This window comes from Labeo rohita, chromosome 13, assembly GCF_022985175.1.
Source record: "Labeo rohita strain BAU-BD-2019 chromosome 13, IGBB_LRoh.1.0, whole genome shotgun sequence".
Taxonomy (NCBI): Eukaryota; Metazoa; Chordata; class Actinopteri; order Cypriniformes; family Cyprinidae; genus Labeo; species Labeo rohita.
Window position 1 is genome coordinate 20,320,610 of NC_066881.1, and position 16,861 is coordinate 20,337,470.

The following is a 16,861-nucleotide window of genomic DNA, read 5'->3' on the forward strand; positions in this document are numbered from 1 at the left end:
CCCATAAGATGAACTAACGACTCCAAAAACCAGAGGACTCGAAACAGGTGAACTAATTCCAGTACAGAACCTAATGCGCGACTGAACCATGAATCACTTCCCGAGACGACTCGTTCGTCCCGAGTCACATTAAAGATTCGTTCAAAATGAACAAACCGTTCAAGAACGACCCATCACTATTGAGCATTTGATTTGACGTTTGCGATGTTGGTTTGAGCATTTGATTTATCATTAGAGCACTGAATTATAGATTTAATTATGACAGGTTTATACTGGGTTGATCGTGAAAATTGAAAATCAAATACAAATGATTTTTAATTTGATTTTTGATACAGTTAATGCTTCCCAGAATGAGGAAATTAAATCACGTTTGAGCATTTGATTTCTCATTTGAGAAGCCATTTTGAGAGTTTGATTTATTATTTGATAATTTGAGCATTTGATTTATCATTTGCGCAGTTGTTTTGAGAGTTTGATTTATGATTTTATCATTTTAGGCATTTGAATTTTCATTTTAATTTTGTTAGGAAAAAACTTCCATAGTTTCGGTAACTTACAGTGACGGAGAAATGAGCTGCGTGCCAAATGCCACTCTCCACTTAAATTTAAAAGCTGCTGTCAGTTAATGATGATTTGATGGATGAACTCGCGACTCTTGTCGTCAGAAAGCGGTAATACTTTAAGGCTGCGTCCGAAAGCTCTAAAATGCTGCCTTCGGAGGCAGCATTCCAAGGCAGGAAGGCATCAAGGCACGTCCGAATTCTAATTCTGCTTCACTTCCTGTCTCCGGAGGTTCCTTCTTCTGATGGAATTTTGAAGGCAGCATAGATGTATCCTTCGCTGCCTTCGATTTCCCGCAATCCTGTGCGTGTGTGTCATATAGGCTATATAAATAAAGATATTCTGGTGAAATTAGACTTGTTACTTTATATAATAGATGAGATCTTGACCATGATATTCTTTATGAATCGTGATAGTGTAAAAAGCATAATAAATAATATTGTTTGTAATAATAGTATTTAATAAAATGTTAAAAGGGTTCAAATGAGCAGTGAATAAGAATAATATTTACAATATACTACCAATAATAACGAAACAGCCACTAATAACAATGACCTGTTCTGCAATATTACTTGCATAAGCGCTTTTATTTATTTAAGCAAAAAGTAGCTGCCATTCTCAGTCGTCTTCTCCGACTGCTGTGTGAACGGGACATTTCGAGACTCACACCTGTAAGTAAATGTGGTTGTCAATCCCAAAAACTGACAGTGTGAACGCAACCGTATTAAAGGCTCAGATACGGTATCGACAATCGTACTCTGCTGCTGTGTGAACGTGGCCTCATTAACGTGACATGTAGTAAATTTACATTTATTTATTTGTTTGTTTGGCTTGGCCTTTTACAAAATGCTTCAGAATGCATTTTATCTGTGTTTAAAGTGCTGTATGGTAATGTAGTTCAGTTGAATGAGGCTATCTTATTTCATTTGGAAAGTATAGTGGTAAAACCAGTAAAGTCAGAACAATCACTTCATTTAGCCTCATTTTCAGTGAAACAAGTAAATGAATTCTGTGGAAATTCACTATGAATCTAGAATTAAGTTTTTGGTTCACAACCACATGTTTATTTGTAAGTGTGCAGAAGGGCATGCCTCAACTGATCTTTCAGACCCACCTGGTGTGGAGGATTCATTGAAAACATGTTTATTTTTTAAAGATTAATTTAAAAGTACTGATGACACAATAATAAATGATCAGGGTGTGTAGCCTAGTCTAGAATCACCTTGGCATTTTAATTTTATTGTTGTGGTGGGTGTGTTTTCTTTGATGTTAAATGTACCCTGTACGCTTAAAGGAACATAATCTCGGTTTGAACAGATAACTTGTTCTCCAAGTGACAAGTAAGCCATTTTAGGTGTGTGCAGCTCGTGTGAGTGATTTACAGACCTCTGATTAAAAACAGATTGCAATGGTTTGTGGTCTAACGACTTTTGTTGTGTTTCTCAGGCTGCAGTACACACTGACAAGGCGAGCCCAGTGAACAACAAGTCTGCCACTGCAGAGAACGGATCTGTCCACACTGATCCAGTCAAAGCAGAGCCACAGGTGTCTGCTGACGAGGAAGAAAAGCTGCAAAGACAGGAAGAGGAGGATAAAGAAGAACTAGAGTTTCCTCATGATCTGCTGCCCAGCATAGACCTCGACCTCAGCACTGAGCTCAGTCTCACCTGGGGAACCTCGCTTGGGTAGGCCTCAACAGTTTTTCTCTCTCACACGAGCACATTAATTATCTCAGAGAACTGCGCTGACGACCTGTCATCTGACAGCAAGGGGCAAGTTTTAACAGGATGGCTAATTCTTTTGAAAAGTTGTTCACATCTGATGCAAATTTCTCCACCTTTCGGTTATGTTTTTGCATACTGGTAAACAACAAAACTATTTTGCAAGATTTGCATTTTGGAAACAAAAATAGAGAGATTTAAAAAGGTGATAATGGTTAACATGCCTGGTGTAGGCTAATTAAAAGTATGGTTCATCCAGAAATGAAATTTCTGTCATCATTTACTCACCCTCATATCATCCAATGCTATATGACTTTCAAGAGCAGATATTTTATTCAAGAGCAGATATTAGAAAAATGTCTCATGCAGGTTTGAAACAACACAAGGGTGAGTAATCGATGACAGAATTTTAATCTGTAGGTGAAATAAGTTCAACTTTGAGAAAGTTCAGTGAAAGGTGCCATAAAACTGAATTCACCTGGGAGTCGAGGACAGTCAAGAATGGCGCAAGTTCTTATCAGTCTTGAAACTGGAAGCCACAGTTTAGATTGGACTCTGATACTCGCTCACTCGTTTATGTCTCGCCTTACTATGTTTCACAATCAAAGGAAAACACAGGACTTATTATACGAAGATCCTTCCTTGTACTTGCTTGGCTGGATAAACACAGAGTGAATTTCCATTAATCTCTGACTCATTTCTATGGAAAACTTGACTGAATGGACAATTGGCAGGGCTACAAAAGAGCCACAAACCTTGCCAGCTGTTAAGGTGGTAGAACCCAGACACACTCCAGTGACTTTATGGAGGTAACGCTAATTAAAATGAAAGGCTTGTTTGTAGACGTTAATATTTTACACTGTAAGTTTATGCATACATTATCTATTATATATACCTTTTACAGAGGTGGGTAGATTTCTTGAAAATTATAGTCTGTTTTATATGACAAAAATTGTTGCTAGTAACGTAATCCATTACATTACACATTTTAGGTAATACAATTAGACTAGGTAATATAATCAGATATTTAATCTAACTACAATGTACTTAATTTTTGGAATTTGATTACTTAATCCAGATTACATGTAATCAGTTACTACCCAGCTCTGACTATGTAATGGTAACAGTAAGAGTTTCTTCAGGTAATTTCTGCTATTAGGGTTCTAGCTAATAAGTTTCCATCTGTAGACCTATGACACGTTCTGGGAATAAAATGACAAAATCTCTGAATGTTGTGAATTTCTCATAAATAAGTCTTACAATGCATCACCATAGCTTGATAGTAGACAAAATGTTTGTTCCAAAATTATTTTGATAAAACCTGTCGTCCTAGATTTTTTTTTTTTTTTACAGCTTGATTAGTAATTTCATTTTCCTAATAATGAGTTCTGACATTATGAGGCTCATATTCATGGGTGTTTATTTGTGTATATGTGTGTATAGTGGTGAGCAGGGGAGCTTGGGTGAAATGAAGAATGAGGCTGTGGCACTGGGTGGCACTGCCAACCCTCTGCTGTCAGGCCTAGAGCACTACATGGAGGCCAGTCCACCAGTAGTGGGCCTCGTGAAGAGGTAACAGAGGAATTATTAAAATGGAGACAGAGAGATACCAGTCTGTTATGGCTTAATAGACAGACATTTTTAATTTGGCCAAAGTGTACTCATGTTTTCATATGTAATAGATTTTGGTGTGCTCTCTTTTGCTCCATTTTGTGTTTTGGGTGTGACAATTGATGTGTGCTGTGTAAATGGAGTTCCCAGTACGCACAAAATGGTTTTGCATTTCAAAATGTTAATTTTTTAGTCGTCAAACAAGTTTAACAAACAACACATAAAGATGTAAAAATGTAAAGAAGAAAAACTGTGAAAAGAACAAAAACATGTATTTTATGTATTTGGATTTAAAAATATGATCAGTATCAAACAGCAACTTTGTTGTAAAAAAAGTCATAAATACATTTTGTTTAAAAACATAAAAATATCTATCTTAAGTAGCCTAAATCTGTCTCGCATGCACGTTTTACTAACTTTGAACAAAACTGTACTAAACTGTTTTATTGAGGTTTATACGAACAAAATACAACCAAAAACAGCTTGCTTTTTAATGGTAAACACATAAAAACATGTTGGACATGGTAATGACAAGTATAAACTGTTTCTGAAACACTGTCTTTTTTTTTTTTAATATATGGACATTTTATTTACATACGTAAATATATCATCTGTCATTTTAAAGGGATAGATGAACCAAAAATGAAAATTCTGTTACTTACTCTCACCCTTCATCTTCAGAACACAAATTAAGATATTTTTGATGAAAGCCAAAGTCTTTCTGACCCTGCGTTCACAGCAACACAGCTACTTTCAAGGCCCAGAAAGGTAGTAAGAACATTGTTAATATAGTCCATGTGACATCAGTGGTTTAATCATAATGTTAGAGCTACGAGAATACTGTTTGTGCAAAAAGAAAACAAAAATAGTGTCAGTCTTCGATGCTCGTTCACGCGAGTGAACCACTGATGTCACATGGGCTTTCTGGGCCTTGAACATGCCAGTTACTTTGCTGTCTAAGCAGGGTCAGAGAGCTCTCGAATTCGATCAAAAATATCTTAATTTGTGTTCCGAAGATGAACGAAGGTCTTAAGGGTTTGGAACGAAATGAGGGTGAGTAATCAATGACAGAATTTTCATTTTTGGGTGAACTATCCATTTAAGCATTTAGGATCAAAATGTTTTCACAACCTTTTCACAACTGGAAACACATTTACACAAATGTTGTGCTAGCTGGGTTAGTGGTCTGTTGAACATGTTTGGCTTTAAAGCTGGTTTGCTGTGAACTAAACTAGCGTTGTTCTTAGTTTGGCTTTAATTGGGCGGCTGATATGACTCTTTAACACGCATGAGGTGAAAGTGTATGGTTTACCACACTAGATCGATGTATGGCGTGAGAGGTCTCCTCCCTAACAGGAAGCCATGTTTGAGTGTGATGTATATATATTTGCGGTTGTTTTGTGTGTGTGTTCAGTTTTTTTCCTGTTGAGAGAGTAATCAACACATTATTACATCTGGTTGCAATTGCGTAGGACAGAGAGATGAGATCTACATTCATACTTGACATACTTGACATGTTTTAAGGGTGTGCTTCATGTTAGTTTCTCTCAGCTAAATTTGACTAAATCATGTTATGGTCAACTGTTCATGTTTTTATACTATTTATATTTTTATTAATGTATTCTTTTTAGATTGTGTTTTTAGAAGGGCTATAGTAATGCTTAGGCAAGTGCAGAGGATTGTGGGTATTGAAATGCTGCCTGACAGTGCAGTAGGGAGTGGCAGCAGTTCTGTAATTCATGCAGACATACAGTATGCCAAAAGGCCTCACGTTTTAGCACATACAAGCATAATTACTGTAACTTAAACTGCAGTACAGCTGTCTGCCTTTCCAGTTATGCCAGAGAAGGGTTATAAACATTTTTTCTTGCCTCATCTGAATGGGAGTGGCAGCTTCCAGTCATAATCATTTACTGAAAAAAGAAAAGGAAGCCTGTGTGGCTGAGCCTGTTGTCATCTATATCAGCAAGTTGGCAGATCACATGAGTGCTGTGGACCAATCAGAGAGAAACCCACAAGGATCTGCTTTCTGATTTATTTCCATTCGAGTTAAAGATGATTGATAGATTTTTAGTCTAAAATGACAGGCAAAAATGTGTTAGCTAAGCTGTCTCTGTTGTGTTAATACCCCTTGAGGCACAGAAAAAAGGTGAGACAGGCAGTGCGAGGGAAGCATGGTTGTCATATTAGATCAGCTGTAGCTACTTTATTGGGATGTTAGTCACTGACTGGGTTTCAGCTGGAGACGTGATATGCAGAGTCACAGTGATTCACCAGACTCTATAATGTCTGTGGTAATAAGATTGTTAGAAGCATTTAGCAGGTTTTTTGGCTGGTGCTTTTCTGTCATACGCATAGGTAGTCAGTTACACCCGGGTTCTTAATGGATGCTAAAAGCATTGAAGCATTAACCTTGCTCTGAAACAGCGTGTGATTATCTGCCAAGTCCATAAGGCTTTAGGTTATATCTTTATGAAGGCTTTTACTTGGAAAACACTCTCATTTCTTCACCTTTTCAAATTTACAAAAAGATTTCAGCGTCTTGAGTATAATCTCAATGAAAATGTAACATGATTCATACTATTCATAAATTTTAAATGAGGAAATGGAGTGGTTTCCCTTTTTTAAAAAATAAATAAATAAAAATCATAGCACAGAGTTAAGTAAAACCTAGATTTTTTTTTTGCTGTTTACACTGAAGAAAAATATTATTCGGTTAAAAAATGTTTATTTAAAAAATATATCTAAACATCCTTGAAAAAGGTAAATTTACTTGAGAAGCAAAATTGCATATAGTAAAAATACCCATTTTCATAGAATGGAAATCTTATAATCTTAAGAAAAAAAAAATATAATCTTAATTCAAGATATATTCTCGAAAAAAGTCTTATTAACAGTTTTGTCCTCATGTAAATTTAACCTTGTTTTAAGATGACAAAATATTGATTAAGAAAAATGGTTATTATTTTTTGCAGTGTGGGTTTCTTACGCTTTTAAAGTGCTTAGTTGTGCCTATGCATGACTTTCATCCTGTCTCTGGCATGAGGTGGAGTGGAGTGCTTTGGCTTGGTGTGGATTGAACAACTGATTGTTTCTCAGAGAAGTTTCATTCTAATGTATCTTTTTTGATAAACACTGATAGCTGTGATGGTGACCAAGTTTCTACTGAGACAGCATCACTGGCCCAAGCCCACTTGTCTAGCAAATCTCCGCAAAATATTCCATCCCTCAATCCTTTGGCTGCCCAGATGGATTATGAACTCCAGGAAGCTTTAAGGGAATGTGAGGACGAAATGGCTGCTCTTGGCATGTCCTCCGATGCAGACACATGGACCACAGGTGATCTGGACAGGTGTTTCTCTATAACCGTGCCTGAAAGTGATGAGAAAAATCAAACTGAGAAAGCTGAAGTCAAAAAGGATTTTGGTTCGTCTTCACATGAACCTGCCGAATTTCATGAAGGTTGCCATGGAAATGATGGCGTGCACAGAAATGACTCAACAGCAAGTGAAGAGGGGGTGTTTAGCTTCAGAGATTATGTTCTAGGAAGACAGCAAAGTAATACATGTGCAGCTGAAACTGAGGATGTCAAAAATATTGAGGATATAACAGAAGCACACCAGCTGTCAGAGGCAGAACAGCGAACAAAGTCAGAGATAGAGACAAAAATAGACACATCTGCTCAACAAAAGACACGTAGTATATGGACAGGTACACAAACCACATCAGAGATCGATGCGGAAAAGGAAACACTTACCCAGGATCAATCAATACAAGACATCTGCTCTTTAAAATACACCCTGGAGGATAGAACACAAGATGAAGACAGAATAAATATTACAGCACAGACAACCCAGAGAGAAACGGGAGGAATTAAAGAGACAAATCCCTTGAATGAAGATGTCATAAGTTCTGCAAAAGCTATAATTCAGAACTCAGATAAAATAAAAATAGAGACACATAGTCAGTTAATTACTGATTTAGTAGCGTGCCCGTCCACACATATGGATAAACATTCTGGTCACGCATTGCACTTGGAAGCTAAAATAAGCGCACAACCAAACATACAGAAACAGGTGGAGTCAGGGACACATCATGGACAGATAGAAACAAACACAACGGTAGGATCAAGACTTGACCATCAAAAACAGGAATTAGGACTCCCAGAACAGCTGAGTCCTGAGGGTAAGCAATTGATCTGCTCCCCACCTCCAGAACCCCAAGCTCAGCTTTCCCCGGCTGAGGCTCAACCTGCCCAGTTACTGGATTCTCCATGGGGGGCTGAGCAAAACGATGACCAGGATCAGACAGATGGACTCTGCAAATCAATATCAGAAGGTGAAACCATACACCACTGTACAACAGGGGAAGTCAAACATGAGAAAAATGTGTCTGATGCATCTGCTGTTGTGATTGATTTCGGCCAAGCTACAACAGACCCTGAACATGAGCCTGTAGGGAGATGTGGCTTAGCGACTTGTCCACTGGAGCAAGAGAATGGATCTCCTTTAGATGCTGGAGCTGACGAACACACACCACTGTGGGGGAATTCAGATTCTCTAAGCCGAACTGGTGCAGAAGAGAAGGAGGAGGAAGAGAGTGCCCTTGAACGGGCTTCGGCAGAGTCCACTGCCTCCACATTGCTACAAACAACACCCACAATGCCAGAAATGATAGAAAGCGAGGGAGAGAAGACGAGAGGTGATGCGTTCCAAAGTGCCGCAATAATATTACAAGCAGCAGAGAGAGAATCAGCAGTGCTGGAAGCAGATGAGTCTCAGAGCTCAGAGGGAACATTGAGTGAATGTATTGCTGAACAGGGAGAAAAATGCACCTCAGTAATTTCTCTGAAGATTAAGTGCTCACCTGTTCAGAAAGAGGAGGCGACTGAGGAGCGCTGTGGAGACAAAATGCCACACAACTCGACGGAGAGCGAGGAGAAGGGAGGGGGTCTGCCGATCACACTCTCACCAACCGGAGAAAAGAATACAGGCACGGTCTGCGCAGAGGACAAAGCTCTGGTCACCTATTCCTCTTCAGGCGTCCTTGGAACATGTGACTGGAAGGTGGAGACTTGTCGATCAAAGGAGAAAAAAGGAGAGAGCGAAGAGGAAGGCGGAGCACAGAACACAGCACATGCCGGCAGGGCGTCACAGACTGAGGCAGCAACCGAGACGTGTCCATCCCGCCGCATCTCAGCATCACCAGCGGCAACGCAAGACCAGAGTGACCTCATCCATCCTGTCACAGCAGGCACAGCCCAGTTTCCTCTGGCCATCAACAGAATAAACGACTGCGACTCCATCAGCCCACCCCCTCCTCTTTCCTACATAAAGTCTACAAAGACAGAAGCGCAGAGAGAGGAAGAGGCTAATCTGAATTCGAGCCCAAGTGCATCAGGAGCAGAGCTGCCAGGCAGTGATAGATCACTTCCACCAGCAGGTTCTTTAGAAAACGAACGTCTTGCTGTGCAAGCCAAGGATCAACAGGTACAGAGCTCTTCACAGACTAGAACCGCGACAGAGAAAGAGACACAGCAACAAAAACAAGAAACAACTCCTGCAAGTGAAGACGCATCTCAATCAACTAAGCTACAAGTGAACATGAGGGATATCCCGGCAATGACTCCAAAAGGTATGCAGAGCTCTTCTGAGAACCAAAAGGATGCAACATTGAGGTGCCAAGTGACTGAATGTGCCTCTCTACCCCCACTGATGGTATTCGAAAGTCTGCATCATCCAGTAAAAGAGGCCAGCTTTAACTTTAAAGGTTTTCTCAGCAAACCAGCACTTCCTCTACAGACAGAACCAAGCAATGGCCAGAGCAATACTGACCTGCACGGAACAAAAAATGAACCTCCTGTCTGTAAAGAAGGAGATCAAGAAGGAAAAAATGGAAAGGTGACAGAAAAAGTCGAACAAGTGGAAATGACATTTAAAGAGTCAAAGGATTGCAGAGGAACAACCAGTACATCTCAAACGCAGGGTGAGACTACTGTAAAACTTGGAGAAGATGTTCGTGTAAATATGAGTAGCTGTGAAGATGATGGAAAAGTGTCAGATGAAACTCCTGATGTCAGCCAGGGAAATCCTGTTGCATTTTCATCACTGTCAGCTGCAGGTGAGATTACCGGTGTTACTGAAGCTAAGGACGTGGACAATGAAACTCTGGAAGAAACTGAAGTAAGTAAAGAAAATAAAGAGTCTTTGAGTGCTACTCAGATCACTCCAATAAATACAGATGAGTCAGCATCTACTGAGAAGAACAGTGTTTTACTACCGGATGTATCTCCACAAGAGGGTCGTAACAGCAGCCCTGAGTCTGAAGGAGTTGAACATACAGAGGTTCTACTTAACACAGAGGAAATGCTGGATGAAGAGACAGATAAATCAAAGGGATGGGGGTTACCTGAAGCAGGTGATATAAAACTACAGTGTCCAGGTAATTCAGAGAATCTTGTGAATGACGGTCGAGAGCATGAACCAAAGCCAGAAAAATACACATGTGAAGTTGAGTCACAGGTAAAAACCAGCTCCATGTCTCCAGCGGCTGTCCCAGACACAGACAGCAACCTTTGCACTCAACCAGACAAGAAATCCAACACTGAGCAGTCTACTACAGTGTCAGAGATGCCATTTCTGTCAAAAGCAGATGAGTGTGCTGACATTCTGCCCTATGAGACTGAATCACAGTTCAGTAAAGGAATTAAAAATGATGCAGCGGATGCTGGGGACACAACTGTCCCTTCTCTTCCTGCAGCAGAGACTACAGTACCAGCACAAAGGGATCTTTCCTCAACCACCACACAAAGCACTAACAGTGATGCCAGGGATGTGTCTGTCATTGTACTAAAGTCTCCAGGCCCAATGCTGAGTCACTGTGAGTCCGTTAATGACTGTGATATTGCTGTAGCGGGACCCGGGGAGGATTGCAGTGTGAACTCTGTGTGTGATTCTAGCACAGAGATTGTAAAGAATATTACAGATGCGAATGAAGAGATGTTAAGATCTCAAAATGCACATGATCTGCCCTACGCTGTTGGTGTCTCCACACAGGAAATTGCAGCATCATCTGGGACCCTTCTGCTTACAACTGACAGACCTGAACAGTCAGGTGATTCACAGCTAGTGTTAAAGACCCCAGATATTGTTGAAAATGCAAAGATGAAATCATACAAAGCATCTGAGAGTGTTGGAGAATTGGAGGTCGGTAGAAAAGAAAAGAGTGAACAACATTTAAATTCTAAGCATGAAAATGATTTAGACATTGCACCTACAAATGTTATGACAGAAAATGAGGTAACTAATAAAGACACATCTGAGGTATTCAAGCATGTGAAGGGAGGAGAGGAGAACAAGGAGTGTGTAAAGGAAACCGAAGAAAAATCCAGTGCAAAAAATGAAACTATTTCCTTTCAGGAAGAAAGGATTGAACAGCAGGGTGAAAGTGAGGAACAAGAAGAAATGCCTAACAAGGAGCAGAAGAATAGTAGAGAAGAGACAAATACTGCTTTGACCATGCAACAAAGTCCTAAAGATGAAATCAAATGTGATTCGCACTTGATGACTGAGCTGCCTGTTCAACATTCATCTGCAGACAATGTAAAAATGAATAAAGATGTAACTAAAGGATTCAGACAGGTGATGGTAGAAGAGTGGGTGCAAGGAAATGAGGTACAAAATGTACCATCCATTGCAGAAAAGGACAGCAAAGAAAGAACAAATACCTCTCAGGAACAGGATAAGAGTGCTGCAGATGAAAAAGCTGATCAAACACAAGAAGAAAACCAGACATTAATAAATCTATTCAATCTATCAGGAGAAGAAAAACTATTAGATGAAACTATTCCAAGAGGAAAATTACAATCTAGCCATATGCCTGATCCTGGTTTAACCTCTGAAGGGATTATAGAAGAGGCTCTGGGTTTTAGAGGGGCACTAACTGAAAAAATCCCTCCAGTCATTGACCACACACAAGATCCAAGAAGTATGAGCCAGTCAGATTTGGCATTTTCACAGTCCCAAGAGCTCCAGCAGCAACAGAAGGTTATGAGCGCCCCAGAAGCAGTGTTAAGTGTGAGTAAAAGCAACATTTTAGAAAATGCTGAGAGCAATAATCATACAGTTGCTGAGGCAAGTGAAAAGCAAGAGAAGGTGATGATGTATTGTAGTGCAGAGGCTCAAAGATCCCTAAACAGCACACCAGAGAGTGCCACACTGGTGGTGGGCTATGACAAAGATGTTGCTGTGTACGATGTATGTCCAGAGAATGAAAAGACGACAAAACAAGCAATAGATCTTAATGGTGGGGAATTTCCTGTTTGTGGTAAAAGTGAAATCCAAACACAGTCAGATCCCAACTTGTCTGTAACAGCATCGTCAGTTTCTGAAACTTCACAAGTTCTAGGGGATACAGGGGCAAAAGAGTCTTCCATCTTAACATCACAGGAGAGTGTGAGTAAACATGCAGATTCCACCGAAGTCAATGCGGATGAGCACGGGAGTGTGAGGAACGAAATTCTTGACACCAAGAAAGGCTCAGAATTTCCTGTAAATCACTCAAGTGGGTTCTCTGTGACTCCCACCCTCTCACACCATGAAGCAGGAATAGAAACAGAGGAGAAATGTTTCGACTCTGTTACCCCTAGAGACACTGGAAACACTGAGATCAGTTCTGATTCAATGAGTGATGTTGCACAGATGTCTACTGCAAGAACGTCCCAAATTCAGCAAGAGAAAGAGTTAGTTCAGCGCACTGATTGCCAGCTCTCCACCACTGCATCCTCTTTTTCTGCTTCTGAGCTCCAGGAAAGTATTAAAGAGGAAAAAGAGATAAGTGTGGATCAGGCCATTAAAGATGCACTAGAACCTAACACTCCTAATTTCACTCCCCAATCTGAGACAGCCGCCTGGAGGATGGAGCAGCTTAATAAGCATTTGTCAGAGCAATTCCCAGACGGTACCCACAACACAGAGGAGCAGGATACGCAGTGTTCTGAACAGCAGCTCGTGCAGTTACAACATGTAGGAACTTGTTTGGACACTGAAAACAGCACTATGAAAGCAGAAGACACCATTTTAAATGACATACTAGAGACAGAAGGAATTCAGATAGAGGATGAGAAAGAGAATAAAGCCATTGAAAAGAATCACACAGAAATGTCCAAAGGGGCTAAACTTAAATCTTCAGAGTCTCTAGTGAAAGAAACCATTCACAAAGAAAACCAAAGCAAGATGGAGGAGCAGCCTTTACGTTCCCTTGATGAAACAATAGCTGGTAATGTATACCCACAAACGGAAGAAGTTTCTAATGGGACACTGACCGAAATGAAACAGGATGTGTCATTGTTATACCCTGAGACCTCTGTCTGCTTAGTGACTGAGCCCCAGGATTCCCTCCAGTCCCCTCCAACAGCCAATCAGCAGTCGTTTATCCAAACTTTACGTGAAAATGCCACAAATGCAGTTCAAAGTAGCAGTGAGCAAAGTCCTGATATAGCAGATAACTCTCCACTAGTAGCAATACAGAAAGATGACAGCAAAGCTATAGAAGATGAAGTCAGCAAGGTCTCAAAAGCTGCAGATGTGTTGTTGGGATCAGTCACAGGAACAGTGCAGGTATCACAGGTTATTGACAGTTCAGATAGCCGAGTCTTAAATGCAGTCTTTGTACCTGAGAAGTCAGATACAGCCAACTCCTCTGATTGGCTCAGAGATCTGAAGGAGGCTGCCTCCACGTCTCAAATCATTCCAGAGAACAGAGACGAGACTACTTGTGGATTGACAGAAAACAGGTACTTTTTAAATTGATGTGTTTGTTTTTAAAATGAGAGGGCGCTGAGGTTGCACTCACAGATAATGTCAAAAGAAGGTGTAGTCGTTTTCATTGACACATATATATAAACAGTATCCTCTTGTGGCGTTTTGAGTAAAAATGGAGCCGAATACAGGCACTACAGCCCATTATCTCCTGAGAGTGACCTCAACAGTGACATCAACTCATGCCCTTTAGTGCAAGAAAGAATCCTTTCATACCCACGCACAAACACACACTGGGCTTCTCATATTTGAGCGGACGCATACACTTACATGCATGCAGGCTATGAGGCGTTTGCATTGAGACAAACTGTAAGCAACATTTGTTCTTTCTGTTTATTTTCTCTCCAGACCATTTGAGACCCTCGGATCGCCTCAGGCTGAACTATTCCAAACCCCAACTGAAGAATATTTTCCCCCTGCTCCTGAAGAGGGCTTTCCCCCTGCGCCTGAGGAGAGTTTTCCCCCAGCACCTGAAGAGGGTTTTTCACCTATACCTGAGGAGAGTTTTCCTCCTGCGCCTAAGGAGAGTTTTTCCCCTATACCTGAGGAGGGTTTTCCTCCTGCGCCTGAGGAGAGTTTTCCTCCTATACCTGAGGAGAGTTTTCCTCCTGCACCTGAGGAGAGTTTTCCTCCTATACCTGAAGAGAGTTTTTCTCCTGCACCTGAGGAGAGTTTTCCTCCTATACCTGAGGAGAGTTTTCCTCCTGCACCTGAGGAGAGTTTTCCCCCTGCACCTAAGGAGAGTTTTTCCCCTATACCTGAGGAGAATTTTCCTACTGCGCCTGAGAAGAGTTTTCCCCCTGCACCTGAGGAGAGTTTTGCCCCTGTTACTAAGCAGCCAGAAGAATCACAAGACTACAGGTAAGACCTCCTAAATGTTTCTTATGCACTTTCATAAAATTCCACTACCAGTCAAAAGTTTTCCCATGTTTTTTATAGAATCCTCTTCTGCTTACCAAGCCTGCATTTATTTGATCCAAAATGCAGCAAAAGCCACAGTAATGTTATGAAATATTTTTTACTATTTAAAATAACTGTTTTCTATTTGAATATATTTTAAAATGTAATTTACTCCTGTGATCAAACCTACATTTTCAGCATCATTACACCACTCTTCAGTATCACATGATCCTTTAAAAGTCATTGTAATATTCTTATTTTCTGTTCAAGAAACATTTATTGGTATTATTATTATTATTCTCAATATTTAAAACAGTTGAGTACATTTTTTTCAGGGTTCTTTGATGAATGGAAGATACAAAGATCAGCATTTATCTGAAACAAAAAAATGTTGTAACATTATACACTACACATTTTTTTTTACACATTATACACACTTTTTGGGGGAGAAAAAATTATAGAACATAAAAATTAAAATAAAGTTACTTTTATTTAGCAGGGATGCTTTAAATTGATCAAAAGTGATGATAAAGACATTTATAATGTTACAAAAGATTTATATTTCAGATAAATGCTGTTCTTCTGAACTTTCTACTCATCAAAGAAACCTGAAAAAATTCTACTCAGCTGTTTTCAAAATAATAATAATAAAAAATGTTTTCTGAGCAGCAAATCAGAATATTAGAATGATTTCTGAAGGGTCATGTGACTGGAAGAATGATGCTAAAAATTCAGCTTTGCAAAAAAATACATTTTAAGATATATTTAAATAGAAAAGGGTTATTTTAAATAGTAAAGTATTTCAAAAGTTTTTGCTGTATTTTGAATCAAATAAATGCAGGCTTGGTGAGCAGAAGAGACTTCTTAAAAAACATTAAAAATCTTACCGTTCAAAAACTCTTGACTGTTAGTGTATTTACCACTTCTTAGGTTTGCTATTGAGTTAGTTGCTACTTGCCACAAAAAAAATCTCTCTTAAATGATGATTATGTACAGGATGCCAGAATAGGTCCAGGAAACAATATTTGTCTGGTTGGGTTAAATCAGATATTGCATTGCTTAAATGAACCAAAATGCTACCTGGGCGTTCAAAGACCTATATGTCTAAATTGTTTTAAAGCACATGTTTTGTATGGAGGATTGCAATGTACACTCTCGTTTTGTCATTACTCCCCACTCCCTCTCTTTAGTCTATCACAGCAGCCACAACAGATGAAAGTAGAGCACTTGGTGCTTGTCAGTCAGAGGTTTTAGCCTAGCACCTCATTTAGAAAGACATGCCGGAGCCAGAGAGAAAGAAAGATAAAAGGAAAGAGAGAGTGGTGGACAAAGTGATAGGGAGTGAGAATGAGGGGAAAGAAGAGAGAGAAACTTTGACTGTGTGCATTTGTCCCAGGATCCCTAAACGGCCCACTCTTTGTTGCCTGCCACAGATGTGGACTAAAGGAATTTTGCATGTATCTGTCAGTATGTGTGTGTGCGTGCGTGCACGTGTCTTGCTTAAGCATGCATATGTGTTTGCTATTTGCACCAACGCCCTCACATGAGGTCATACCAAGAGGTCTGTCAGTGTGGAACAAAAGCCATAGTTCAGGGCCGCTCCAGTTGAGAATATTACTCTGTGTGAGAAGATAGATAGATACATAGATTGATAGATAGATAGACCCTCAAGAGACCCAGAGAAAGAGAGAGATATAGTGAGAAATAAAAGAGAGGGGGTGTGAAGTGGCTGCTGAGGAATTTTGAGTGGCTTGTCTAAAAGAATAGTCGCACACTTTACTCTGGGTACTGATCTCGGGTGAGTTCTATACCTCTTTTTCTGTTTAAAATGACATTTTTCTCATTTGAATTGACTAATATTGTGAACTGCTAAAAATACAGACTTGTGGATATTTGGAGAGATGTCAATTACAGATGGTTTGGGATGATCTTTCTGGACTAATGGGGGAGGGACAGTAGGAAGACAGGGAGGGAATAAGGAAGAGTGTTGTGAAGTCTGTCAAATTTGCTAGCATGCTCACTCTGTTTGTTTTGATAGTGTCAGACAACTGATGATAATGATTTGCTCTGTGTTGACAGAAGGTTAACTTCCGTTATTGTAATGAATGTGGATTGCACTGCACTTTATGGGTGTGGATACCTTTACTCTTGGTAATGTGCAGTAAACACCTCTGTAAACACTTTTCGAAATGCTTTTAGGCGCAAACCCATAAAACGCTTTGATACATATTGTTTGTGGCATTTGAATTT

At 39.9% G+C, this 16,861-nt stretch overlaps 1 protein-coding gene across 13 annotated transcripts in view; it reads left to right on the forward strand.

Annotated features, from left to right (window-relative positions):
* Window positions 1-16,861, forward strand: part of tacc2 (transforming, acidic coiled-coil containing protein 2) — an 89,878-nt gene that overhangs the window by 26,396 nt on the left and 46,621 nt on the right. For all 13 annotated transcript variants that reach the window (XM_051126884.1, XM_051126894.1, XM_051126895.1 and 10 more), the window contains 4 exons: window positions 2,008-2,246; window positions 3,726-3,854; window positions 7,036-13,686; window positions 14,060-14,572. In XM_051126884.1, the coding sequence (XP_050982841.1) occupies window positions 2,008-2,246; window positions 3,726-3,854; window positions 7,036-13,686; window positions 14,060-14,572 (7,532 nt within the window). The remainder of the gene's footprint in view (window positions 1-2,007; window positions 2,247-3,725; window positions 3,855-7,035; window positions 13,687-14,059; window positions 14,573-16,861) is intronic.